Source organism: Suncus etruscus, chromosome 12 (genome assembly GCF_024139225.1).
Source record: "Suncus etruscus isolate mSunEtr1 chromosome 12, mSunEtr1.pri.cur, whole genome shotgun sequence".
Lineage (NCBI taxonomy): Eukaryota > Metazoa > Chordata > Mammalia > Eulipotyphla > Soricidae > Suncus > Suncus etruscus.
The window spans coordinates 97830258-97858236 of record NC_064859.1 but is presented as its reverse complement, the minus strand read 5'-3'; the positions used below and the strand labels follow the sequence as shown (position 1 = coordinate 97858236).

The 27979-nt window shown below is 48.3% G+C and overlaps 1 protein-coding gene across 1 annotated transcript; it reads right to left on the bottom strand.

The window, feature by feature from the left end:
* Positions 1 to 297: 297 nt before the first annotated feature.
* SLC30A6 (solute carrier family 30 member 6) lies at positions 298 to 27979 on the bottom strand. The gene is made up of 14 exons (XM_049784203.1): positions 27967 to 27979; positions 20970 to 21056; positions 20399 to 20483; positions 18088 to 18130; positions 17078 to 17143; positions 15327 to 15407; positions 13891 to 13926; positions 12337 to 12431; positions 9646 to 9694; positions 7669 to 7788; positions 4968 to 5070; positions 2867 to 2914; positions 2147 to 2215; positions 298 to 1140 (listed from the first exon to the last, which is right to left on the bottom strand). The coding sequence occupies exons 1-14, from the start codon at positions 27967 to 27969 to the stop codon at positions 637 to 639; spliced, it is 1389 nt and encodes a 462-aa protein (XP_049640160.1). The 5' UTR covers positions 27970 to 27979; the 3' UTR covers positions 298 to 636.

Below are 27979 nucleotides of genomic sequence, written 5' to 3'. Positions count from 1 at the left end.
CTCAGGGGTCACTCCTGGCTCTATGCTCAGAAATCACTCCTGGCAGGCACGGGGAACCATATGGGATGCCGAGATTCGAACCACCGTCCTTCTGGACGCAAGGCAAACGCCCTACCTCCACGCTCTCTCTCCGGCCCCATATTGTAAACTTTTAATAACAGATATTCACTCAGTCAAGTGGTTCCCTCAGAAGGGTGATGTCTGGTCACACAAATCGGAAATCAAAGAGCAAAATTCACATGTAGGGAAACGCAGTTCCTAAAGGAAGCCTCTTAAAAAGAACCTCAGGGACAAACACATCTTACAAAAATATAATTTTATTCTTTCACTAACTGTGAACAAGCCTCTATTCTCCGACTTTAGAGGAAATGAAGGAACAAAGAGGATCACTAAGGAAGCTGGAAGTCAGGGGTTCAACAGTCCGAAAAATAAGTCACACTTGAGGGACCGATGGCCACGCTGCAGTGGTGGGGGGCACTTGCCTTGCACATGGTCCACCCGCAGCACCCCAGAGGGTCCCCCCGAACACCGACAGGGGTGATTCCTGAGTGCAGCATCAGGAGGAACCCCTGAGCACTGCCGGGAGTACCTGCCCCTACCCCACCCAAAGAAACCCAAAAGTCACACTCGAGTCTCTCAGGGTCTGGGCTGTCCCAGGCGACTATTTGTCCCATATCGACTTGGCACGCTGGTGAAACCAGTCCGGAAGTCTGGGGTAGCCCCGATCCTGGGCACCCCCAGGCCCTGAGCCAGCATGTGGTTGTGGGGGAGATGGCCGTGAGGAAGGCCCACGCTGTACGGTCGTGTCTGTGTGTTCAAGAACAGCAGCGGGCTCACGTTCTTCCCGGGCGTATTAAAGGCAAATTCTGGAGGGGGGCTGCTGCTGGCTTTAGCTGGGGTCGAGGTCAGTGGGTTGACGTTCTCAGCTGTCCTCACGGGGGGCATCGGGAGGAAGTGCTGGTCTGACAAGTTGAGGACGTTGGTGGTGATGGGCCCGGATATGACGGCGGGCCGGACCCAGTCGTCCTTGAAAATTTGCACGGTCAGCGTGGAGACCAGCGTGTACAGCCTGTTGGTCACGTGGGCCAGAACCATCTGCTCGTTGGCGTCCCGTCGAATCCTGACGTGCACTGACCCAGCCTATGGGGCGAAAGATCACAGGAAAGAAAGGCTAAAGGGGGGCCAGAGTGGTGACACAAGCGGTAGGTGTCTGCCTTGAATGAAGCCAACTCTCATCTGCATTCCCCAATACACAGCCAGGGATCACTCCTGAGCAAAGCGTTGGGAATAGCAGGCAAAATAGTAGTTGTTGGTTTGAGGGCCACATCCAAAGATGCTCAGGGCTCACTCCTGACAGGGCTTGGGCACTACTCATGGTGCCATGGTTCAAATCCGGATGTGTTACTTGCAAGGCAAGTGCCCTACTACCGTATGATCGCTTCAGCCCTGCCAGACAGCCCTCAGTGAGCAGCAGGAAAGGAAAAAAGGTTCTCAAACCCATGACTGAACCCATTACATTTTCGATTCCCTAAGACACGGAAGCCTGGGCTTAAGCAGATGGTTCAAGGGCTGAAGTACTGGTTTACACGTGGCCGACCAGGATCACTCCCTAGTGTGGCAGAGGGATCCCTGAGCACAGCCAGGTTGGCTCCAGAGCACAGCAGGCTGTGTGTGGGGTCAAGGAAGACACGTCCAAAAGACATGAGAATCGGGGCCGGAGAGATAGCATGGAGGTAGGGCATTCGCCTTGTATGCAGAAGGACAGTGGTTCGAATTCCACCAACCCATATGTTCCCCAGAGCCTGCCAGGAGTGGTTTCTGAGCTTAGAGAGCCAGCACTGCCGGGTGAAACCCAAAAAACAAACAAACAAAAAAGACATGGGAATCAAAGACTGTAAAACATTTAGGTAAACACATTTTGTGAGGCTGGAGAATTCTCAACTATGTTTTAAAATAGTATACATAAGGTAGGGCCAGAGCAATAGTGCAGGAAGTAGGACATTTACCTTGCACGCAGCCAACCCAAGTTTGATCCCTGGCATCCCATAGATTTGCCTAAACTGCCCATGAGTGATTCCCTGAGCACCTCTGGGTGTGGCCCCCCAAAATAGTAAAGTATCACTAAAGTAATATACAGGAAACATACCAATGAACCAAAACCCAGAGTCCAAAAGTGTTCGTTGCGGACTTCCAGGACTCCGTCCAAGGTCGATACCTAGGCAGGAGCAGAAAGAAACAGGATGGTCCACACAGAGCACGTTCAGCACAGCCAGTCAACCCTCGGGCCCACTATCTTGGCTGGCACACAGTTCGGCCAAAGTGGGGCACAGTCAGCAGGCAGAGACCAGGTCGGGACATTCCTGTTCAGGTGCATAGATTTTTTTGTTTTTTGGCCACACTCGTTTGACGCTCAGGGGTTACTCCTGGCTATGCGCTCAGAAATCGCTCCTGGCTTGGGGGGACCATATGGGACGCCGGGGGATCAAACCGTGGTCCGTCTTATGCTAGCGCTTGCAAGGCAGACACCTTACCTCTAGCGCCACCTTCCTGGCCCCAGGTGCATAGACTTGGGCCTGGCGCTGCCCATTTCCGGTCTGAGCAGGTCACGAGGACCCACTCTGAACAGTCCCTAATTTGAAATCAAAACAACTTCACAAGGGGCCGGAGAGATAGCATGGAGGGCGTTTGCCTTGGATGGAGAGGGACGGTGGTTCGAGTCCCAGCATCCCATATTGTTCCCTCCCCCTAGCCTGCCAAGATCGATTTCTGGGTGTTGAGTCAGGCCCCTGAGTGCTGTTGGGTGTGACCCAAAAACAAAAACAAAAACAAAACAAAAAACCCAACTTCATGAACTAGTCCATCTTACCTCACGGATCAGTTTATCCAACTGGCCAATAACATGGGGTGGGGTGGTCTGGAGGGAAAAAGAAAAGAAACAACACATGAGTCTGAGTCTAAGGGTACAAATTTTGGGTGTCAATGGCCCTGAGATAAGATGTAAAGCAAAGAGTTTGTTGAGCCCTTTGCCTGGTTTGACACTCATTCACATTTTTTGTTTTGTTTTGGGGTCACACCTGGTGGCACTCAGGGGTTACTCCTGGTTCTTCACTCAGAAATCACTCATGGCAAGCTCTGGGGATGCCGGGAATCAAACTGGAGTCAGTCCAAAATTGGCCGTGTGCAAGGCGATCGCTCTACCGCTGTGCTATTGCTTCGGCCCCCATTCAAATTTTCTCATTCTCTCTCTCTCTCTCTCACCATATCCATCAGTGGTGCTCAGAGGTCACTCCTGGCTCTGCACTAAAAAATTACCTCAGAGGACCATATGGAATGCCGGGGAACAAACCTGGGTTGGCTGTGTGCAAGACAAACACCCTACCTCTATGATCTTGCTCCGGTCCCATGATTCATCCTCTCCTGACTTAGTAAAAACAGGGTACAAGAGGGGCTAGAGCATTGGTGCAAGCGGTAGAGCGTTTTCTTGCATGCGCTAACCTAGGAAGGACTGCAGTTTGATCCCCTGGCATCCCATATAGTCCCCCAAGCCAGGGGCGATTTCTGAGCACATAGCCAGGAGTAACTCCTGAGTGTCACCGAAAAAAAAAAAGGAAGGTACAAGAGTACCCCAAGTGAGGAGACAGCAGGACCCAGCAAGTGCTGATTTCTGGCTTCATCTCACAGGCAGGTACCCCAGGAGCAATAAGCCTGAGAGAACTATCCTGCCAGCTCAACAGCCTCAGGAAAGTCCCATTTGATTTGGGGCTGCAGCACTGTAGCACTGTCCATCTCTCTGCTCAGTTTCTATTCCTGTGAGGTTTGAAAGGCTGGAAGAGAGAGGAGGGACAGAGAACCCTCACGACAAGCCTCTGTAGGTTCCTGGTCTACACACTCCTGAAGTCTCAAGAGCAACAAAACGCAGGTAGGGCATTTGCCGTGTACACAGCCAACCAGGGTTCAATTGCCCCTTCCCAACATAGAGCCAGGAGGCAACCCTGAGCACTGCTGCTTGTGGGCAAAAGCCCCCCACAAATCTTTATCTTTTTTTTTTGTTTGTTTTGTTTTGTTTTTTTTGGGGGGTCACACCCAGTAGCGCTCAGGGTTACTCCTGGTTCTAGGCTCAGAAATCACTCCCGGCAGGCTCCGGGGGCCATAAGGGATGCCAGGATTCGAACCACCGTCCTTCTGCATGCAAGGCAAACGCTTTACTTCCATGCTATCTCTCCGGCCCATCTTTTCTTTTTTCTTTTTTTGTTTTTTTTTTTTGGTCACACCCAGCAGCGCTCAGGGGTCACTCCTGGCTCTAGGCTCAGAAATCACTCTTGGAAGGCTCAGGGGACCATATGGGATGCCGGGAATCGAACCACCGACCTTCTGCATGAAGGAAACACCTTACCTCCATGCTATCTCTCCAGCCCCAAATCTTTGTCTTTTCAAACTAAAAACGTAAAAAGCCTTATAGTCCAATAGCAACAAATAAATTTTAAAAAAGAAAAAAAAGCATTATACAATGGCAAAAGCACTTTAGGGAAAAATGTCTGAAATACATTCCCCTCAAAACATGATTAGAGGATTAGAGGCAAAATGAATTTTATTTATGTTTAACAAATACAGAAAAAAATAAAGGAACTATTGGTGGCCGTAGCAACAATAGAGTGAGTAAGGCATTTATTTGCCTTGCACTCAGCTGATCCAAGTTTGATCTCCAGCATCCCAAAAGGTCCCCAAGGCACCACTAAGAGTAATTCCTGAGTGCAGAGCCAGGAGAAACCCATGAGAACCGCTGGGTGTAACCCCACAACACAACACAACAAAACAAAAAAATTATGCTATTAGTGGGCCAATAACATTTGATCTGGTTCTTTTGTACAGGAATGTCAAATACTGCCTGAACCCACTTGCCCCAGGACCCCCCGTGGGCCACCCTACCACTTGTAGGCAGTCAGGCAGGGATGGTGTTTGGCCCTTACCTGCAGTAACACCTTCCCACTGTACACGCTCATGGGGTACATGGTGCCAAAGGTCATCAATGCAATGGCTATGGCAGAGGCTGTGTCGACGGCGAAGTAATTGCTGCAAGGAAACAACATCCCTCAGTGTTCCATGCAGGCACGTCTGACGCCCCTGAGCCACCATGCACTGTCGACGGCAGCAGCCCGGGTTGGCTTTTCGGACTCGCAATGGGACCCAGGGCCTCCCTCACACATGCCAGGTAAACGCTTCACTAATGGACTCCATCTCCAGCCCCCGAGGCCTGCTTTAGCACAAATGACCCCCACAATGTGGGCTGTAAAAATATGAATATGAGAGCAAGTAAGGCTTTGATTTTCATGTGGCTGGCCTAGGTTTGGGTCTGATATCCAGAACCAGATATGGGGGATGCCCGAAGCCCACCAAGAGTGAGCACAAAGACAGGAGTAAGCCTGAGCACTTCTGGATATGGCCCCCAAAGTAGAACCAAACAAAAACAGTAACAAAATGCTCTTAATTACAAATAAAGCATTTCTAAGGAAAAATATTTTTTGTTGTTATTTTTAGGCTACACCCTGCAGTACTCAGGGGGATTACTTCTGATTCTGAGCTCAGAAACTACTCCTGGCAGGCTCAGGAGACCATATGTGATGCTGGCGATTGAACCTAGGTTGGCTACATTCAAGGCAAATGTTCTCTCTGTTATGCTATCACTCCAGCCTCTCAAAGGAAAATTTAAAAAGCATTCTGAGTTCTCTCTCACTAAAGTTCAATGATAACTGTAACCACACCCCCCATTTCCACCGGTGTAACCTTACCTGCTAATAGACTTCCCATTTCTGGGAGGGGTCTTTGGGAGGTAACAAAAGGCTTTTGGCTGGAAGGGCAAGGGGATTTGCCTAGATGAAGAAGGTTGCAGGAGGAGAGATGGCTGAAAGAAGTTAAGACGCAGGGCAAACTAAGGATGGCATGTGTTTAAATAGGATTATGATATAGGCCACACACGTTGGCTAGGGCAAATAAAACTGGTATTTCTTGCCTGCATGTGAGGTTTTTTTTTTTTTTTTTTTTTGGTTTTTGGGCCACACCCGGCGGTGCTCAGGGGTTCCTCCTGGCTGTCTGTTAGAAGTAGCTCCTGGCAGGCACAGGGGACCATATGGGACACCGGGATTCGAACCAACCACCTTTGGTCCTGGATTGGCTGCTTGCAAGGCAAACTCTGCTGTGTTATCTCTCCGGGCCCGCATGTGAGTTTTTTTACCCGCCGCGATCACCTAACTGGCAGACCTGCTGGCTGATGGAGAAGGTGAAGCCACGTGGTCCTGAGCTGGAGGAGAAAGGCCTCCATCACCGTCTACCTCCATTCAAGCCCATCCAAAGAGCTTCATTTATTATTTAATTCTACAATAACTACTAATTATGTGAACTGGTGTAAAGAAGATGATGACAGGGGCCGGAGAGATAGCATGGAGGTAAGGTGTTTGCCTTTCATGCAGGAGGTCATCAGTTTGAATCCCGGCGTTCCATATGGTCCCCCGTGCCTGCCAGGAGCAATTTCTGAGCGTGAAGCCAGGAATAACCCCTGAGCACTGCCGGGTGTGACCCAAAAATCACACACACACACACAAAAAGAAGATGATGACAAATAAAAGTGAACACTGTCCCTTTTCTGTATTTAGGTCAATCTACTTGCTAACTACAAAATTTCTTATATATTTATTTGCTGCAACAAATAAGATCCTTCAACTAGGGAGTCAAAAAAAGGGGGCCAGAGTGATAGTCCAGAGGGGAAGGCACTTGCCTTAAACAGAGCTGACCCAGGTTTGATCCCTAGTACCCCATATGATCCTGAGTCCACCAGGAGTGATACCTGCGTATAAAGCCAGAAGTAACCCCTGAACCTAATTGGGTGTGACCCCAAAACAAAAACAAAAACAAAATCATTGGTTAAAAATGGTAAGTGTGGGGCCAGAGTAATAGCACAGTGGGCATTTGCCTTGCATGTTGCCGACCTGGGTTCGGTCTCCAGCATCCCATATGGTCCCCATACAGTCCCTGCATCTGCCAGGAGTGACTTCTGAGCACAGAGCCTGGAGTAACCCTGAGCATAGTCAGGTGTTGCCCCAAAACAAAATAAAACGTTAAGTTTGGGGCCAAAGCAGGGAGTACTCTAACCTAGGTTCCAGACCCTGATCCCTGGCATTCTATATGATCCCGGATCTGCCAAGAGTAATTTCGGAGAGCAGAGCCAGGAGTAACACGAGTACCACTGGGTGTGGCCCCTCCAAAGTAAATTAAAATAAAGATGTTAAATTTACATATATAAAGTGACTTTAAGGTCAGGCTGGGACCATGGTGCAAGGCTGCAGTGCATGCTCTAAATAGAAACCCTGAGTTCTAGCCTCAGCCCCACGCTGCCCCCAGCATCAACAGGAAGGAACCCTGGAGCACCTACAGGTGTGGCCCCCAAAGGACAAGGCAACTGTGAGGCACGTCTCTAGGCCTGGTCGATTCATATCTAATTCAGGTCAGGAGGAGGAGATTTGAAACGTTTCCAGCCCTATGCTCGAGAACAGCTGTGTCTAGGGCCTACAGGTCTGAGGTACAAATGCTGCGAGCTTCCCCTGCCACCCGGCTGCTGCCCTGGGGACTGTGCCCAGGACTCGAAACACGAGTATCAGCAAGATATCAATGACTCACTCGATCTCAATGAGCAGGTACGTGATACAAAGGGCAAAGGCGCCGGCCAGGTCAATCAGAACGAAGGGATTCATGCGTGGGAGAAAGATGCTGCTGGCCCCGGGGATGATCCCACACAAGCTGTGGAAACAGAGACAGAGTCGGTTGGGGAGAAGGACTCAGATAATGCTGAGGAAAAGAAAGACAAAGAGAAAAAAAAAACCCACCCAGAACCAAGATGATCCGACAGGCAAGGTGCTTCCCTCGCCCAAGGCAGACACAGGTTCAATGCCTGGGACACTACCAGGTACAGTCCCCGAAGTTCCTCCAGGACTGACCTTTAGAACAGAGTCCAGACTAAGCCCTGAGCAATCAGCGGGTGTGACTCAAAAACAAAACAAAACAAAACAAAAACCTAGAACAGGTCCTCTGAGTGCTCCTCTGAGTACCACCAAAAATGACCCAATTGAAGAGGCAGGAATAGCCCCTCAGCACTACTGGGTGTGGCCCCAAACCAAAACCAAGGAGATCTGAAGTGCCTCTGGTTCACTGGAACACTGTGGCTCAATACTGCTAATGACAGGTCACAGTCAGTGATCTGGCAATATGTTAACCAATTTACACTCCCCTCATTCTGCCACTGCCACCCCAAAAATTATAAAGAAAGCAAAGAGAATTCAAGAGAAATGCTCTCGCTTTATTAAAAGAAGTCTTTGATGGGGGGCTGGAGAGATAGCATGAGGTAAGGTGTTTGTCTCGCATGCAGGAGGTCAGTGGTTCGAATTCCCCGAGCCTGCCAGGAGCGATTTCTGAGCCTAGAACCAGAAGTAACCCCTGAGCACTGATGGGTGAGACCCAAAAACCAAAAAAAAAAAAAAAAAAAAAAAAAAAAAGTCGGGCCGGAGAGATAGCATGGAGGTAAGGCGTTTGCCTCTCATGCAGGAGGTCATCGGTTCGAATCCCGGCGTCCCATATATGGTCCTCCCGTGCCTGCCAGGAGCAATTTCTGAGCCTGGAGCCAGGAATAACCCCTGAGCACTGCCGGGTGTGACCCAAAAACCACAAAAAAAAAAAAAAGTCTTTGATGAAATTAATTACAAAGTAGTAAGATCGTTCCTGGGTTTCGGCACCAAAAAAAAAACAAAACAAACAAACAAACAAAAAAAGTAGTAAGAAATGGTCAAAGGAAATTAAGAGTCTATCTCAGTGGGGGAGACTGCCCTAAAACTCAAACCTCATCTCAGGGGCCGAAGCGATAGGACAGCCGGGAGGGCATTTGCCTTGCATGCAAAGGACCAGGGATCCAGTCAACCTGGGTTTGATCCAGGTATCCCATATGGTCCCAAGAACTCCCAGGAATGATCCCTGAGCACAGAGCCAGGAGTAAACCCTGAGCATTCCACCCTCCCCACAAATAAACGGGGACCAGAGCGATAGCACAGCAGGAGGGACTTTGCCTTGCAAGTAGCTAACCAGGGCTTGATTCTCGGCATCCCATAAGTTCCTCAAAGCCTTCGAGAAGTTATTCCTGAGTGCAGAGCCAGGAGGAACCCTAGTGCTGCAGGTGTGGCCCAAAAAACCGAAACAAACAAAAACACCTCATCCCAGAATGTTGCCCATTCAGAGGCTGCTTCTTACGCAGTCCTCTTAAATTATGCAGAGCAGGGGCCGGGAAGGTGGTGCTAGAGGTAAGGTATCTGGCTTGCAAGCGCTAGCGGTTCAATCCCCGGCATCCCATATGGTCCCCCCAAGCCAGGGGCAATTTCTGAACGCATAGCCAGGAGTAACCCCTGGGTGTGGCCCAAAAACCAAAAAAAAAAAAAAAAATTATGCAGAGCAGGAGCGACAGAGAGCATCCTGCATCATGCAGGAGCCCGAATTCAATTCCTGAAAACTCTTGATCCCTGAGCACAAGCCTGTGAGTAGCCCTCAGCACCACTTGGATTGGCCCCGAAACCAAAGCAAACCCTGTGTAACACAGAATTCTGTAAGTTTTACCTTCGACTTAGATCCGCCACGTGCTCTTGAAGCCAACTTGTAGTAGCAGCTTAAAAAAGGAAATACTTCAGTTACTGACAGAGCGGAATAAACCACTGCAAATAAACTTGGCTTCTTCATTGTTTTGAAGATTTGGGGGGGGGGGGTCGCAGTGCTCAGTGATTACTCCTGGCTCTACGTTCAGAAGTCGCACCTGGTAGGCTCAGGGGACCATATGGGATGCTGGGATTCAAACCACTGTCCTGCGTGCAAGGCAAATACCCTACCTCCATGCTATCTCTCTGGTCCTACTGGTTTCTTCATTTTTGTATTGTTTTTTTGGGCCACATCCAGCAGTGCTCAAAGCATATTTGGGGGGGGGGGGTTGAGTTATACCAGCTGTGCTTAGGGCTTACACCTGGCTGTGCTCAGAAATCACTCCTGGCAGACTCAGAGGACCCTATGGGAAGCTGGGGATTGAACTCATGTTGGTCGTGCGCAAGGCAAACACCTTGTGAGGTGTACTATCGCTCAGGCCCCTTAAAATATAATTTGACTCTGTGCTTGGCAATTAGACCTGGTGGGCTCAGAGGATGAAACAGGATGCTGGAGACTGAACCTGGGTCAGGCATATGCAAGGCAAACACCCAACCCGCTGTACTATTGCAAGGAACTCTTATTGTTTGGCTTATTAAACTTTAAAATTAAGTTTGGAGATGACTAACATTTCAAAAGTACATAAAATGTACTTTTAATAACTGACAGACTTTTTTTTTATTTATTTACTTATTTATTTTGAGTTTTGGGTCATACCTGGTGGCACTCAGTTATTACTCTGGGTTGGTGCTCAGGAATCCCTCCTGGCAGGTGCACGGGACCATATGAGATACCAAGGATCGAACCCGGGTCAGCCATGTGCAAGGTAAACTCCCTTCCCACTGTGCTATCGCTCAGCTCCTTGACAGCTTTTATTAAAAGTAATTCTGGGGGGCCGGAGAGATAGCATGGAGATAGGGCATTTGCCTTGCATGCAGAAGGATGGTGGTTTAAATCCTGGCATCCCATATGGTCCTGAGCCTGCCACGAGTGATTTCTGAGCAGAGAGCCAGGAGTAACCCCTGAGCACTGCCGGGTGTGACCCAAAAACCGAAAATCAAAAAAAAAAAAAAAAAAAAAGTGATTCTGGTCATCACATAGTACCACTATTCATTTTCTGGTTCATGTAGTAATTGTTAAGGTATAAAGCAGACCAATATAGCTTAGACTTCTCAGTACTCTTCAAGTGATTTAAACATGAACGGGCTTTTCAGAAAGCTTTACTTTGGACATAATGGGGGTGGGCATTTGCTTTGTACTTGGACGACCCAGGTTCGATCCCCATTATCCCATATGGTTCCCCGAGCCTACAGGAGTGATTTCTAAGTGCAAAGCCAGGAGTAACCCAAGTGCAGCGGGTGTGGCCCAAAAGTAATAACAAAGAAGACACAATGGAGGGGCGAATGAGATTATACATTGGGGATGGCAATTACCTTGCATGTGGCCAACCTGAGTTCTATCCCTGGCACTTCATATGGTCCCCTTAGCACCAGCAGGAGTGATCTCTGAGCACAGGCAAGTGTGGCTCAAAAGTCAAAAGAAGACAAAAAGAAAACAGCATTTCCAAAGCTTCTCCTTGGTCCTGCCTGCTGTAGAAGCATGTGCTATTTTTGGGGAGGGGTCACACCTGGCATCACTCAAGGAATACTGCACTCAGAAATTATTTCTGACAGGTTGGAGGACTGTATGGGATGCCGGGATCAAACTCAGGTCAGCTACATTAAGGCAAGTGCCCTACCCACTGTGCTATTGTTCTAGGCCTCTCGTGCTATTTTTTTTTTTTTTTTGGTTTTTGGGCCACACCCGTTTGAGGCTCAGGGATTACTCCTGGCTATGCGCTCAGAAATCGCCCCTGGCTTGGGGGGACCATATGGGACACTGGGGGATCGAACCGCGGTCCGTCCTACGCTAGAGCTTGCAAGGCAGAGACACCTTACCTTTAGCGCCACCTTCCCGGGCCCTCGTGCTATTTTTAATTTGTTTCTGCAACATCCGGCAGTGGTCAAGGGTTACTCCTGGCTCTGAGCTCAGAAATCACTCCTGGCAGGCTCAGGTGGATTCATATGGGATGCTGGGGATTGAACTTGGGTTGGCTGCGTGCAAGACAAAAGCCCTACATCCTGTGCTATTGCTCCGCCACCCACCTCATATGTTATTTATTTTATTTATTTTTGGGGGGTTTTGGGTCACACCTGGCAGCACTCAAGGGTTATTCCTGGCTCTAGGCTCAGAAATCGCTCCTCGCAGGCTCAGAGGACCATATGGGATGCCGGGATTCGAACCACTGTCCTTTTGCATGCAAGGCAAACACTCTACCTCTATGCTCTCTCTCTGGCCCTCTCATGTTATTTATTTTATTTTATTTTTGGGTCACACATGGCTGCACTCAGGGGTTACTCCTAGCTCTACGCTCAGAAATCGCTCCTGGCAGGCTCAGGTATAGGATGTCAGGATTCGAACCATTGTCTTTCTACATGCAAGGCAAAAGCCCTACCCCCATGCCCTCTCTCCGGCCCCCTCATATGTTATTTTTAAGCTAAAGTCTTCTAGTTCTCTGTTAAGTCAAGCCCTGAGAAGTAAAGAGGATCTCTCACCAATGGCCATTTAAAAACATACCTTCGGAGACATAAGCAAAAGGCTTATTTCGAACAGAAAGCATTGTGAACAGGTTGAAGGTCAGAGCCACGAAAGTGCCAACCAGTAACCTGCCCCTACAAAGAACAACAAATAGCACTCATTAGCTTTTCTTTTTCCCTTGGCTTTGGGACATACCCAGCAACACTCAGGGCTTACTCCTGACTCTGAGCTCACAATTATCCTGGCAGTGCTCAGGGGACCATATGGTGTGGGAGGTCAATCCGAGGTAATCCACATGCAAGGCCAGCACCCTCCCCGCTGTGTGATGCCCTGGCCCATTGTTAGTCCCTTCCTCCCCTCCCTGTCACTGTCACTCTGCGATTTGCAGCTAGAACAGGGTCCAAGGTGGAACCGCATCACCAGGCCTCACTATTTTGCTATTTACAACATCAGAACTGGAATTTGGCACCCAGGCCCACAAATCCACCTCTTGCTTCCTGCCTTTCCCTATACACTTCATACAGGAAATGGCTGTTATGCGTTGGTAAAGGTCCCAATGGTATTGGGGGTCCAAATGGGACACCAGCAGATCGAACCTCGGTCTGTCCTAAGCTGGCGCACACAAGGTAGACACCTTATGGCTTGCGCCACTGCTCTGGCCCCATCATTCCCAGTTCTACTACCCAGTTCAGACTCTCCCAGATTACACTGATAAGAGCAGTAAAGTCCACACTGTTGCCAACTGTGTAGCAGAGATCACTGTTCCATCTCTCCCGTCCTACCAAGGTTCCAGGGTCAAAGTTTGGATTGTGAGGGCGAGGGAGCAGGACCCAGGAAATAAAGACGCCACGGGTAGAAAGGCCTTCAAGGGGGGCCGGAGAGAGATAGCATGGAGGTAAGGCGTTTGCCTTTCATGCAGAAGGTCATCAGTTCGAATCTGGCTTCCCATATGGTCCCCCGGGCCTGCCAGGAGCAATTTTTTTTTTTTTTTTTTTTTTTTTGGTTTTTGGGCCACACCCGGCGGTGCCAGGAGCAATTTCTGAGCATGGAGGCATGGAGCCAGGAATTTTCCCTGAGCACTGCCAGGTGTGACCCAAAAACCACACACACACACACACAAAAAGTAAAACAAGAAAGGCCTTGAAGGGCTGCCAGCAAACACCAATCCTGGGGAAAGGGCTATAGGGGAAAAGAAATGATCTTGGCCCCTGGGACTTTGTTCTGAACCATCTGGGAACTGGGTTATTGCCACACTCAGAGCTCTGCTATAGGCTAAAGCACCTGCTACTCTTGGTTCATTTGATGTTACAGGAAACACCAACCTCAGGCAGGGTTGAGAGATGAGATGGAGGGCAGGAACTTGTCTGGTATAAGGCCAACCTATTTTCAATCCCCCAACACCCCAGAGGGTCCCCTGAGCAGTGCCAGGTGTGGCTCAGAAACCAAATCACAAAGGTAACCTGGGCCCATGGAGGTATTTAGAGGAAAGGGCACAAGCCTGTAAGCAGAGCCCCTGGGTTCAGCCCCGCTCCCCGAGCACTGCCAGGAGGGGCCTCCAGGAAGCAAAGAAGCACAGAAAAAGCGAAGTCTCACGTGTGTATCTCTGGCTGCTCCAAAAAGCGCTCTGCACTGGAAGAGAGAAAAGTGCTATTCAGCAAGTCACATGCCACATGACATGCCATACCAAGAGCATGAAGCCAATTTAGTTCATAAACGCTTTCAACATCAACTGAATCGGTTATGAGCAGTGAGGAGGCAAAGCGACTCAAAAATGGTCCTTAGCCACAGTGACTGTGTGGGTTGGGAATGAGCACCCTCACAAGAGCTGGGTACTCGAAGGAGGGAAAGGGACAGGCATGATAGCCCTTAAGGAACAATAGTGTAAGCCAGCTTGTCTAAGCGAAGAGCGAGAGAGAAAATGCAAAAGGCACAGTGAGAGGAGAGCAAGAGTACAAGAGAGCATGAGAGAGTGAGAAAGAGAGACAGAGAGAGATTGTCTGCCCCAGAGGCAGGCAGGAAAAGAGAGAAAACAAGAGGAGAAGGCTAAAGTTAAATTGGGGACATTGGTGGCAGAAAAAGTGCATTGTATGACTGGAACTCAATCACGAACTACTTTATAACTATGTGTCCAATGGCAGTTCAATTAAAGTATTAAAAAATGAAGGAAGGAAGGAAGGAAGGAAGTAAGGAAGGAAGGAAGGAAGGAAGGAAGGAAGGAAGGAAGGAAGGAAGAAGGAAGGAAGGAAGGAAGGAAGGAAGGAAGGAAGGAAGGAAGGAAGGAAGGAAGGAAGGAAGGAAGGAAAGAAAGAAAGAAAGAAAGAAAGAAAGAAAGAAAGAAAGAAAGAAAGAAAGAAAGAAAGAAAGAAAGAAAGAGAGAGAGAGAGAGAGAGAGAGAAAGAGAGAGAGAGAGAAGAAAGAAAGAAAGAAAGAAAGAAAGAAAGAGAGAGAGAGAGAGAGAGAAAGAAAGAAAGAAAGAAAGAAAGAAAGAAAGAAAGAAAGAAAGAAAGAAAGAAAGAAAGAAAGAAAGAAAGGAAGGAAGGAAGGAAGGAAGGAAGGAAGGAAGGAAGGAAGGAAGGAAGGAAGGAAGAAAGAAAAGAGAAGGAAGGAAGAAAGTAAAGAGAGAAGGAAGGAAGAAAAGAGAGAAGGAAGGAAGAAGAAAGAGAGAAGAAAGAAAAAGAAAAGAAAGAAAGAAAGAAGGAAGGAAGGAGGAAGAAAGGAAGAAGAAAGAAAAAAGGGAGAAGGAAGAAGGAAAGGAAAGAAGGAGGAGGAAGGAATGAAGGAAGGCAGGAAGAGGTGAGAGAAAGTAAGGTAGGAAGGAGGTGGGAGGGAGGGAGGGAGGAAGAAAGAAGTCTGAAAATGGGGTGGAAGGAGAGAAGCTCCTGTCCAAAGCATCCAGAAGGCATGCCGGACATGCCAGCAGTGTTGCCCTTTAAGCCCACCTGTCCACACGCCCAAGCTCCCTGGAGAAGACTAGATCTGACAGTAGCCGAGCAGGGTGACAGGGATGGGAGCAGTTTCCACACACGTACCTTTCCTTTAAGATAAAGAGAGCGCCCAACTGCGCCAAGACTGTGGAGGTAAAAACCGCGAGGACTTCTAGTCGTTCGAAGCTGAAATGAGAAAATGAAGTAGATCAGCAGACAGTTTCTCAAATACACTCACAGTCAATGATCCACTCACTCAACACATATGGGCCCAACATGGAAGATCAAGTTACAGCTTCAAGAATGATATACTCAAAAAATACCACAGGAGTAACCCCTGAGCATCAACAGGTATGGCCAAAACCCAAAAATAGATAAAATAAAAAGTGAGGTAAGTGAGACATGCAGGAATAAAGGTGCTTGTTTTGCACGTAGCTGAAACTCTAGCTTGAATCTCTGACGCCACTGAATGGTCCTCAGAGAGCACCCCCACAAAGTCACTCCTGAGCACAGAGGCAGGAGTAGCCCAGCCCCAGAGCACTGCAAGGTGAGGTCCAACCATACCCACACCCCCACCAAGTTGGGGGTGGAATGGGGAGGGCCAAATAAAGGCTATCGGAAGTAAGAGAATATACATATATGTAATCCCAGACATCAAGATGACCATCTGATTAAAAATGAGTGAAGTTGAGGCTGGAACAAAAGCGCAGTGGGTATAGAGTGTTTGTCTTGTATACAGCTGACCTAGCTTCGATCCTCAGCATTCCATAGAGTCCCCTGAGCCTTCCAGGAGAGATTTCTGAGTGCAGAGCCAGAAGTAAGCCCTGAGCACTAATAGATATGGCCCACAAACAAACAAAAATGAGTGAAGTTGGGGCTAGAGCAATTGCACAGCAGGTCGGGGTGTCTTGCACTAAGCTGATTCAGGTTCAATTCCCGGCATCCCATAGGATCTCCTGAGCCACCAGGAGTATTAGAGCCAAGAGTATTAAGTATTGGGTGTGGTCCAAAACACAAAAGAACAAAAAGTGAAGTTGAGGCCAGAGTGAAAACACAACAGGGAGGGCATTTGCCTTATATTCAGCCAGCCCAGGTTTGATCCTCAGTTTCACCTAGGGCAGTGGTTGGCAACCTTTTTTTTTTTCAACTGAGCCAAATCTCGCCAAAACCATGATTGAAATTTATTTTGAGAGCCACACAGGGTGCGCACTGACAGAGGCTAGGAGCAGAGTCCTGACTCCTGGAGCGGCCGCCCGGTTCTCACACAGAAGAGCCAAATTAGGGCCTGGAGAAATAGCACAGAGGCGTTTGCCTTGCAAGCAGCCGATCCAGGACCTAAGGTGGTTGGTTCGAATCTCGGTGTCCCATATGGTCCCCGTGCCTGCCAGGAGCTATTTCTGAGCAGACAGCCAGGAGTAACCCCTGAGCGCCGACGGGTGTGACCCAAAAACCAAAAAAAAAAAAAAAAAAAAAAAAAAGAAGAGCCAAATTAAAAGTGTAAAGAGCCACATGTGGCTCATGAGCCGCAGGTTGTCGACCACTGCCATAGGGTCTCCAAGCCTGCCTGGAATAATTTCTGAGTGCAGAGCCAGGAATGGCCAAAACCCAACAAACAAACAAACAAACAAATGAGTAAAGCACTTTCCCTGCTCTTACTTATCTGACCACCATCCCACTGCATGGGCAGCACCTATTTTCTAGACTATAGTAATCACCCTAGCAGAACAAGGATTTCCGTATCCCCCCAATCTTCCAGCCCAGTACCAGGGGTAAAAGCCAGATTACACTTTCCCCTCACCCCCACCCACAATTTCAGTAGCAGGAAGTTAGCAGAAAACAAAATAATTTGAACTTACCCAAAAGAATAGGCAGGGCTAGGTTTCTTCATCATGACCCAGTAGCTTATTAGGCATGTCATTAAACTAAAGAGGAAAAGAAATACTGAGATTAGAACTACAGCAAGTCGAGAACATTCCGACATAAATATTTCAGAATCACTAAACTGCTGAAAGTTACAGGTGTCTGCACTAAGTAAATTAATATTGCTTTTCTATTTTATAATTATAATAAGCAATAAAAATGTTTTTCTATTATTGGCATTTTTATTTGTCCCTTTGTCTTGTTTCTGTTGATTTAATTTTTTAACATGCTAACAACAGTGTTAACACGTGAATAAACTGAAAGAATTTTTATATGTCATCAAGTTGTCAAACAACCAAAATAAAGACTTTTTGTTTGTTTGTTTGTTTTTGGGTCACACCCGGCAGCACTCAGGGGTTACTCCTGGCTCTATGCTCGGAAATCACTCCTGGCAGACTTAGAGGACCATATAGGATGCCAGGATTAGAACCACTGTCCTTCTGCATGCAAGGCAAATGCCTTACTTCCATGCTATTTCTCTGGCCCCGAAGACTTTTTTTTTTACTCAATCAGTTATGTGTCTTGAAAGGTTTCTGTAACTGAGTAGGCAAATAGTAATACTGTTGTATAAAACATTCTAGACATATACAGACTTTTGGGGAGTCAGGTCACATCCAGCAGTGCTCAGGGGTTACTCCTAGCTCTGTGCTCAGAAATCACTCCTGGCAGTATTCAGGGGACCACGTGGGATGTCAGGAATTGAACCTTGTTGGCTGCAAGCACGGAAAGTGCCCTCCCTAACACCCTATCTCTCTGGCCCCTGTAGTGAGGTTTTACACTGGATCTTAACCCAAAGGCCACGAAGCGATGTCTATACAGGTCTTATACTGATAGTGCTCCCTGCATATACACTGCAAACTGCTTTCCACTGACCAAGCAAAAGTTAACCAATTCAGTGCCACAAACTCCTTATTAGCTTCAAAAGGTTAGAGTTTTAAAGACTTACCTAAAAAAGTCAAAAATGGTCAGGTAAGTGTAGGCAGTTAAAGCTGCAAAGCAACAAAAACAATGAGTCAAATATTATAGGATCCACTGCTAGGAAACTAGGAAATAGAACGAAGCCTCCAAATTGCTCCTGCCCGGGGACTCCATTACTATAGTGATTAATTCTCAGTCACGTGCGCTGCTTATGTTGTTGATGAGATGACAACAGGCAAAGTCTGGTGAGTTTACTTTTGTAGGGTTGTGGGGGTGGCGGGGTTTGCCCAGAATGAAATCCACAATCTCACATCCAAGTAACATACTTTCTCACTGGGCTTCGGCCCATGCCAATTGTACCTCTATTATTTCTTATTGGGTTGCGCTTACTGCTGCTCAGGAATTACTCTTGGCAGTGAGGGGGATCCTATGAGATGCTGGAAAAGGAACTAGGGACAGTCGGGTCGTATGCAAGGCAAATGTACTCCCCACTGTCCTATAGCTCTGGCCCCCTGTATTTCTTTTCTTTCTTTTTGTTTTTTGGCCACACTCAGCAGCACTCAAGGGTTACTCCTGGCTCTGTGTTCAGAAGTCGCTCCTGGCAGGTTCAGGTGACCATATGAAAAGCTGGGATCAAACCCAAGCACAAAGCCAGAAGTAAACTCTGAGCGCCACCAGGCGTGGCCCCAAATCAAAACAAAAACAGAATTTCATGAACACCCATCCAAGTCAGATACAAGATGGCCAAAAGGCTTATGAGAAAAGTGCTCATCATCCCTGGTAATGGGAAGAGCACTGTGAACACTGAACTACAACAAATGACACGCACTCCAAAGTCTATGGTGGCGGTGAGGTAGGGAGCAGGGAGCTGGTGCGTATGTCTCCTGGTCCAGCTCTATGGAAAGTGATATGGAAATCTCTGGAAAACAGAACAGGAGCCAGAAAGACAGTACAGTGGTTGAGGCATTGCCTTGTACATCATGGACTCATCCAATATGGTGCCTTGAGCTAGATTAGAGTAATTCCTGAGCACAGAGCTAGGAATAAGCCCTGAGCACTATTCAGTGTGGATCTACCAAAAAAATTAAATAAAATTTCCATATACTCATGCTTGATGTCTATCCCCAAAACTCAAAAACACTTATTCAAAGGAACAGACACACAAACCTATGTTCACTGCAGAGCAGAAACAGCCATGTCATGGAAAAAACCCAAAGGCCTAAGTAGAAATCACTGGATCCAGAAGTGGTGTGACATATATACAATGGAATACTATGCAGCACTAAAGAGAAAGAGAATCATGTGATCTGCAGTGCCGTGGATGGAACTAGATATTGTGCTGAGTGAAGTCAGTCAGCACAAAAAGGACAGGGCTGAGGAGACAGGAAGAAGGGTTGAACACTTTCCTTGCATGTGGTCGACTTGGGTCAAGCTCCAGCATCCCAAGACTGATTCCAGAGCATTGCCAGAGCGTAAGTGACTCCTGCATGCAGAGCCAGGAGTGACCCCTTGAGCATCACCAAATATGGCCTCCAAAATACCAAAAACCCAGAAGGAAAGGGATAGAGAATAGTCTCTCTCACACGTGGGACTTAAAGGTAGCAACAAAGGACCAAAGGTCATACAGAGAACTGAGTCACACAACTGAGTTTGGCTGTAGGGTGTGGAGGGAAGAGGAGTGCTGGGGAGGAAGGAGGTACATTGGGGCTAGGTAGGTGTTGGAATTAGTTATACAGAAAGCCATTACCAACTACTGTCAATCACAGAAATTCAATCAGCGGGCCCGGAGAGATAGCACAGCAGTGTTTGTCTTGCAAGCAGCCGATCCAGGACCTAAGGTGGTTGGTTCGAATCCCGGTGTCCCATATGGTCCCCCATGCCTGCCAGGAGTTATTTCTGAGCAGACAGCCAGAAGTAACCCCTGAGCACCGCCGGGTGTGGCCCAAAAACCAAAAAAAAAAAAAAAAAAAAAAAAAGCAATCAGCAAAAATAAAAAGCTGGGGAAAAAGAGTCTCAATTTGGGCATTTTTTAATACTGATTTGTTGGATTGTCTGGCTTTTGATGCACACCTTTCGGTCCACACTGTGCTATTGATTTGGTCCTCTTTTTCTCCCCCCCCCCCCTTGGTGCACATCCGGCCACGCTCAGGACTTACTTACTCCTGGCTCTGAGCTCTAGGATTATTCCTCGCTGGGCTCTGAGAACCATGTAGGATGCTGGGGATCCAACCCAGGTCAGATGCATGCCAGGCAAATACACTCCGATAGAAAAGACCATGCTTTGATTTTATGTGAAGGTGAAAGTATGCGAGTGCCTAAAAATGAGAAGAGTGCCTTACCTATACTGTTTGTAGAACTGCACCACATGAGAAGGAAACCAGTACATGTTAAGTTTATGACCCCGAAGAGCAGGAGCTTCCAGGACTGCGGAGAAGGAAAACATCATTTGTTACTTGTGCATGCTGCCGCCTCGCGACAGATGCCCATGGCGTTCAGAGTCTGTGGTTCAGAGTTGGCTACGCCAAACAGTAAGCATAAATGCCTTAAAAAAAGCTGCCTTCTCGCATTTCCTGAGTCTAGCAAAAGCAATCACCTATCGAATTATTATGATAAAATAAAAATTTTTTCCTTTGATGTTTGGGGTCACACCTGGCAGAATTCAGGGCCAGCACTGCCGGAGGGAAGGTGTATGAGGGCCACAGTCTGGAAGCATGCCCAGGCGGGCAAGAGAGTGCAAAAGTTAAGGAGCCAGCCCTGTGCATTGCTGGCCCAGTTTGATTCCAAGACTTATATCCGATCCCCCACTATAGCCAGACTGGCCCCCGACATGGAGCCAGGAACCCCAGATGTGTATCAAACAGCCTGGTCCCACCCCCCAAAAAATAGGCTTTAGTAATTAAAAGGACTTACCCTTCGATCAGATGCTACAAGTCCAAATTCTTGTAATAACTTGCCAAAAATTGATCTCTGTGGTTTTCGAAAGAGATGAATTGTCCCCTTTAAACACACAAACAAAATCCAATCAGTATTTAAGGATCTTCCTGCAATAGTTTCTGTGATGTAAGTCAGTAGCATTTAGCAGACAGAGTGAGAAACACGTCATTATGCAAATGTATTCCAAATACCAATTAGAGACAAGAAGAATCCTTCCAGTTTATCTAGACACAGGACAGAAACATGGCCCAGGGCACAGTGCCAGGGGGGAGAAAGCTCGAAGGCAGATCACACACTGCGTACCAGAAATGGGGGTCTGGCCCCAGTACCACAGGGTCCCTCAAACATGCTGGGACCCACATCCCCCTTCCCTCCAACACTGAGCCAGGGGTAGTCTCTGAGCACTGTTAGGCATATGGCCTCAAACGAAAACAAATAGCTGAGTACAAATTCAAATGCGGGTCATTTACTCCAAACTACACGTTTCTTTTTAAAATGGATTAGGCTGGAGTACAAGGGGTGCTTGCCTTGTACCCAGGTTGGCTGTGTGCAAAGCATGGGCCTTACCCACTGCACTATCTCTGAGGTCTATCACACTTAATAATTTGATTTCTAAGTCCCAGGTACTTACAGTGGGTAAAATGCTTGCTAGGCACACAGCTGACCCTTCCTTGTTCAATCCCCGGCATCCCATAGGGGGTCCCTTGAGCACTGCCAAGAGTGCAGATTTTCTGAGTGCAGAGCCAGGAGTAATCCCTGAGCATTGCTGGGTTGTGATCCAAAAACAAACAACCTTTACTTTCACTAGTTTGCTAAATGGTCACAGCTGCACTAAGGTCCACAGCCCGATGGGACCTTCCCCTGACTAGTCACTTCCTCACTGCTGTTGACCAATCTGAAAACAGAGTGGTCCACAGGAGGCACAGGGCTGGGGGCTGACAGATCAAAAATGTGAAACCAAGGGCCAGAGAGATAGAACAGGCTAAGTTAAGGTGCTTGCCTTGCACTCAAAGGATATGGATTCCCCATATCATTTATGGGGCACCCCATAAGGTTCTATGAGCAATGCCAAGAGTAACCCTTGAGCGCAGCAAAATCAGGAGTAAGTCCAGAATAGGTAAGTGTGTAACCCAAACCCCCAAAACAAAGAAAGCAACCTGAAACGTATTACTTATGTTTTTGTTTGGTTTTTTTTTGGGGGGGGGAGTGGGGGGAGTGAAACACACCCGGTGGTGCTCAGGGGTTATGCCTGGCTCTGTGCTCAGAAATCACACCTGGCAGGCTCAAGGGACCATATGGGATGCTGGGGATCAAACCTGGGCTGGCCATGTGTAAGGCAGATGCCCCACCCACTGTGCTATCATTCCGGCCCCAAAATTATTTTTATATTAAAACAAAAACATATTAATTATAGTCCTAGATGGTGGTAGATGGATGGTGAGGCCTTTCTCTGCCAGGCCGGACCAGGTGCCTGCAACCCCTTCCAGCCGGCGGGTCTCAGAGTTCAGGTTAACAGCGAGGGAATGATCCAGATTCCGGAGACATGAAGCTTTATTTATTTATGTATTTTTTTGGTTTTGGGGCCACACCCATTGATGCTCAGGGGTTACTCCTTTCTCTGCGCTCAGAAATTGCTTCTGGCTTGGGGGATCAAGCCATATGGGACACCAGGGGATCGAACCACACTAGGCTAGGGCAGGCAAGGCAGGCGCCTTACCTCTAGCGCCACCGCTCTGGCCCTTTGAAGCTTTATTATTGATACACCCTAGCCATCTAGGCTAACCTTTTAATCAGCCTCTCTCCAGCAGCCCTGCTCAATCTTTCCTCCTGCCGAATCTCTCAGAATCCCCCTTGCACCCCTGAAGCAACCCCTTTATTAGCAACCACAGACCCCTCCCAGCTATGGGAGGGTGTCCCTCTCCAGGTGAGACTAGGAGGAAGTTGGGAGAGGGGTTACATATGCCTACACTCCAAAGGCTCAGCTAAGTCCAGACAGCCTGAAAGGTGGAGTCAGCGCAGCTGGCATGGAAGGTCCAACTGCAGCACCTGGAGGGACCTGGTGGGCTGTTCCCCGGGGCTGGCCCTGGGGGTTGTTCTCAGTCCTTCCCAGCACTACTGGAAGGTTTGATTCGCTATTTCCCCACTTTTTTTTTTTTTTTGGTATTTTGGGCCACATCTAGTGGCACGCTGCTTTGTGCTCAGAAATCGTTCGTTCCTGGTAGGCTCAGGGGCCAAATGGGATGCCGGGGATTGAACCCGGGTTGGCCACATGCAAGGCAACTTGCCTACTGACTGTGCTATTGCTCCGGCCCCTATTTCCTGACACCTTAGTGTCTATGGTAAGGAATGTGTCTATTTGTGTGTGTGTGTGTGTGTGTGTGTGTGTGTGTGTCTTGGGTCACATCTAGTGTTGTCCAAATGTGTGTGTGTGTGTGTCTTGAGTCACATCTAGTGTTGTCCAAATGTGTGTGTGTGTGTGTGTGTGTGTGTGTGTCTTGGGTCACATCTAGTGTTGTCCAAAGATCATTCCTGGTGGTAATCGGGACCATATGCAGTAGCAGGGTTTGAACCTGGGCCAGCTATATGTAAGGCCTTACCTGCAGTCCACTGTATGCTATTTTATTTTTTTGGGTTATACCAGCAGCACTCAGGGGTCAGTCCTGGCTCTGTGTTCAGATATCGCTCTGGCAGGCTCGGAAGATAATATGGAATGCTGGAAATGGAACCATCTTCCATTGAGTTGGCCAAATGCAAGGCAAACGCCCTACTGCTGTGCTATCTCTCCAGCCCCATGTACTCTATTCTTGTTTGTGGGCCACACCTGGTGGTGCTCAGGGCTTACTACTGGCTCTGCACTCAGGAATCACTCCTGGCAGTGCCTGAGGAACCATATAGGATGTAGGGATTCCAACTTGGTAGGTCCAATACAAGGCAAACCTTCTGCCCCTGTGCTATTACTCCAACCTCCCACTGGGCTCTAGTCTTTAGTTTATGACCCTGGGGGAAGAAGAAAAAAAAAACTCTTACAAAACTTACATTTAAGGGACTGGGAGGCAAACGGGGGACACAGGTGCAGGGAAGTGGACACTGGTGAGGGGACTGATGTCAGAATATTTATGCTGGGGCTAGAGAGATAGCATGGAGGTGGGGCATTTGCCTTGCATGCAGAAGGACAGTGGTTCAAATTCCGGCATCCCATATGGTCCCCTGAGCCTGCCAGGGATGATTTCTGAGCGTAGAGCCAGGAGTAACCCAAGCGATGCTGGGTGTGACCCAAAAACAAAAAAGAACATTTATGCCTCAAACTCAATCATGAGGGAGCAGGAGCAGAGAAGTACAGTGGGTAAGATGTGCCACCAGAAGTGATGTCTGAGGGCAGAACCAGGAGTAACCCTGGGTACTTACTGGGTGTGGACCCATCCCCCCAAAACGCCACTCAATCAAGTAACTGTCAATTACAGAGCCTCAAAAAGTAATTAAAACCCACATTCATGGGCCATAAAAATAGTACAAGGGTTAAGTCAGATGAAGCCGGGTTCAATACCTGGCACTGCAAATGGAGGTCTGAGCACTGCCAGGAGAGATTGAGCCCAGAGTGAGGAGCAACCCCTGAGCATTGCTGGGTATGTTCCAAAATCAAAAACAAGCCAATGGACTCACATTACTCCTTCCAAGATTTTCCAATGATCAGGTAAATTTCAAAGTTTAGGACCCAGAATGCTACACTTTCAAGTTATTTAGTTATGAAAAGTAGATTAAGAATAAGAGGGGCAGGAGAGCTGTACAGCAGGCAGGGCACTTGCTTTGCACACCACGGAGCTGGGTTCGATCCCCAGCACCACAGGGCTGAGAGCCAGAAGTAAGTCCCAGGCCAGAGAGATAGCAAGGAGGTGGGGTGTTTGCCTTGCATGCAGGACAGTGGTTCAAATTCCGGCATCCCATATGGTCCCCCGAGCCTGCCAGGAGCGATTTCTGAGCGCAGACTCGGTAACCGTGAGCCCTGCCGGGTGTGACCCAAAAACAAACAAACAAAAACAAAAACAAAAAAAAAAGGTGTGTGTGTGTAATCTCAAAATAAAAAATTTATGAGTAAGGCATCAAATACTAAGCCGTTTCACTTCCTTCACAAAACAGTTCAAACTTTCAATGCTTTCTTTTTCCTAGATTCCTGTCACCCAAGTCCCAACTATGCCATAGTTATTTACTCTATGTCTGATAAAGCATACACAGGAAGACAGCCCGAAAAGCTGCAGTTTTATGCTCTTTAGGCTGGAATCCTCAACTCACTCCCATGCACAACATGGTCCTCAAGCTCAGCTGGAAGCAGGCCTCCCCCAACACTGCTGGATGTGGCCCAAACTGCACCTCCCAAAAAAAGATATATATTGAAAATTTCTTTTACTCTGGGCATTGTACAAAGCTCTGGGAAATACCAGTCTGATGATGTAAGTTCTGCTTCCAAAGAACTTACAAGTTAGGGAAAAAATGAGAAGTACACGATTATAACTGGGTCTGGTAAAAAGCTTTAGGTTTATTGATGAAAAACAACCATGTTATGAAGCGAGAAGGTGTAGTGGGTAAGTCCCCTGCCTGGCAAAGCTTGAGGCTTCAAGTTCGATCCTTGGTGCCTCTGCATGAGCTGATCCTGGCACAACACAGTGGTTTAGACCCCCAGCCACTGAGGGCCACAATTTCACCCAAGCATTATGGTCAGGAAGAAGCCCCCTGGTGAGTGCGAGCACCAGCTCAGTTGAAAACCCAAGGAGCACTACAACCCAGCAAGCAACAACAGTTGAAAGGAAAGGAGTGAGACCCACGGTGCAAAGGAAGCATACGAGCCTCAAAGAGGACCGACTGCAGCCAAGAATGCAAGCACCATCTCTAAAACCTGTCAGGCGTGCAGGGAATATCACAACTGAGAAGGAAGGAAAAGGAGAGGAAAGCACCATGGTACCAAAAGAACAGAGGGATGCGTGTCTAGTAAATGAGAAACTGTAGGGTCAGAACCATAGGACCATGCTTAAGACCTTAGGAACTTAACTACAAATTCTTTATTTTTGGGGCTACACCCGGCAGTGCTGAGTGCTCAGGGATTACTTTCCTGGCTCTGTGCTCAGGAATCACTCCTGGCAGGCTCAGGGGACCATATGAAATTCGGGGACTTAATATCCTCCATGTTGTACTATTGCTTCGGCCCTTAAATCCTAAGTTCTTTAAGCAATGAGCCTCCATAATTACATGCCTTGCATGTGACCAACGGAGGTTGGATCCCTAACACCACCACATATGGTCCCCAAATGGGCCCTCCATGAATGAGCAGAGCTCGTGTGGCTCCCAAAACAAAACAAAATTGCAAAGGTAAGAAGCTTCAGCCAGGGTGGGTTTGTGGGCCAAGCTAGGCTGCAGGAGACTCTTGGCAGCAATAGAAAAATTAAGTATTTTAAGTCAGGGACTAGAGCACGGTTTAGAGATTAAACTTTGGGTACATGCTTGAGGAACGTAGCCAAACACTTTGAGCTTGATCAAGTAAAATTGTTATTCGCTGTGTGTAAGGATTAAAGAAAACTTGAGGAGGCAGGTATGCAAGTACAACACTGGGTATGTGTGTGTGTATCATGTCCGTTCAAGGAAAACATACTCTAGAGTAGCCGTGGTTGGGGTACAGAAATTCCACCCTCTACTCAAATGTACTAAGAGCCACTGCAGCTCCGTGAGGTCTTCTGATGATGCAGTATCATAGGCCCTTTGGCCACTGAGATCATAGGGCCTCTGGATCAAATGAGGAGAGCACTGCACTCAGCTCCTGGGGGCACCAGAAACTTTCCAAAAGCTCCACCAGTTGGGCCAGAGCCATAGCACAGGGTAGGTAATTTGCCTTGCACAGACAACCCCTGAGCACTGCTGTGGGTGCCCCCACCACCCAAAAAAACAAACAAACAAAAATAAAGCTCCACCAGCAGCCTTCCAGAGCCACACCTCCAATCTTGGATCTCGAGTGTGTGTGTGTGTGTGTGTGTGTGTGTTTGTGTGTCTACAAGGCAGGCAGATTTGCACTAAGACTTTGTGTTTGTCTGTCTACGAGGAAGGTAGATTTGTACTAGGGTGTGTGTGTGTGTGTGTGTGTGTCTGTCTGTCTGTCTGTCTGTCTGCAAGGCAGGCCGATTTGAGAAAGGTAGATTTGCACTAGCTGTGTCTGTCTGTCTGCAAGGCAGGCAGATTTGCCCTAAGAGTTTGTGTGTACATGTCTATGAAACAGGCAGATTTGCTATAGGGTGTGTGTGTGTGTGTGTGTGTGTGTTTGTCTGTCTGTCTGTCTGCAAGGCAGGCAGATTTTCACTCAGACTGTGTGTGTGTGTGTGAATGTTTGCAACGTAGGCAGATTTTCACTCAGACTGTGTGTGTGTGTGTCTGTAAGGCAGGCAGATTTGCACTCAGACTGTGTGTGTGTGTGTGTGTGTGTGTGTGTGTCTGTCTGCAAGGCTGGCAGATTTGCACTCAGACTGTGTGTGTGTGTATGTGTCTGTCTGCAAGGTAGGCAGATTTGCACTCAGACTGTGTGTGTGTGTGCCTGTCTGTCTGTCTGTCTGCAAGGCAGGCAGATTTGAGAAAGGCAGATTTGCACTAGGTGTGTCTGTCTGTCTGTCTGTCTGTCTGTCTGTCTGCAAGGCAGGCAGATTTGCAGCAGAGTGCGTGTGCATGTGTCTACGAGGCAGGCAGACTTGCACGAAGCCTTACGAGGAGGAGGAGGAGGAGGAGCCCCGATCGCAGTCCCGGGTCCGAGCCTGGCTGCCCAGGATGGCCTGCTGGCAAGGGGGTGGGCCTCCCTCGTCCCTGCAGGGGACACGCGGAAGGGAAGGGGGCACCCGCGAGCGCCTGCCGCTCCTCCAGGGCCCCGACCGCCGGGACCCTCCCAGCCCCTCCGGACGCAGGGCGAGAGGGAGGCGACCCCGGCCCGGCCCCGCGGCCAACTCACCATGTCGCAGAGC

Coding starts and splice junctions, on each gene's coding strand:
- SLC30A6 (XM_049784203.1), bottom strand. Junction 15,408..17,077: donor AGCCCTGCCTATTCTTTTGG/GTAAGTTCAAAT, acceptor TTCTCATTTCAG/CTTCGAACGACTAGAAGTCC. Junction 9,695..12,336: donor TTTTGCTTATGTCTCCGAAG/GTATGTTTTTAA, acceptor TCCTTTTTTAAG/CTGCTACTACAAGTTGGCTT.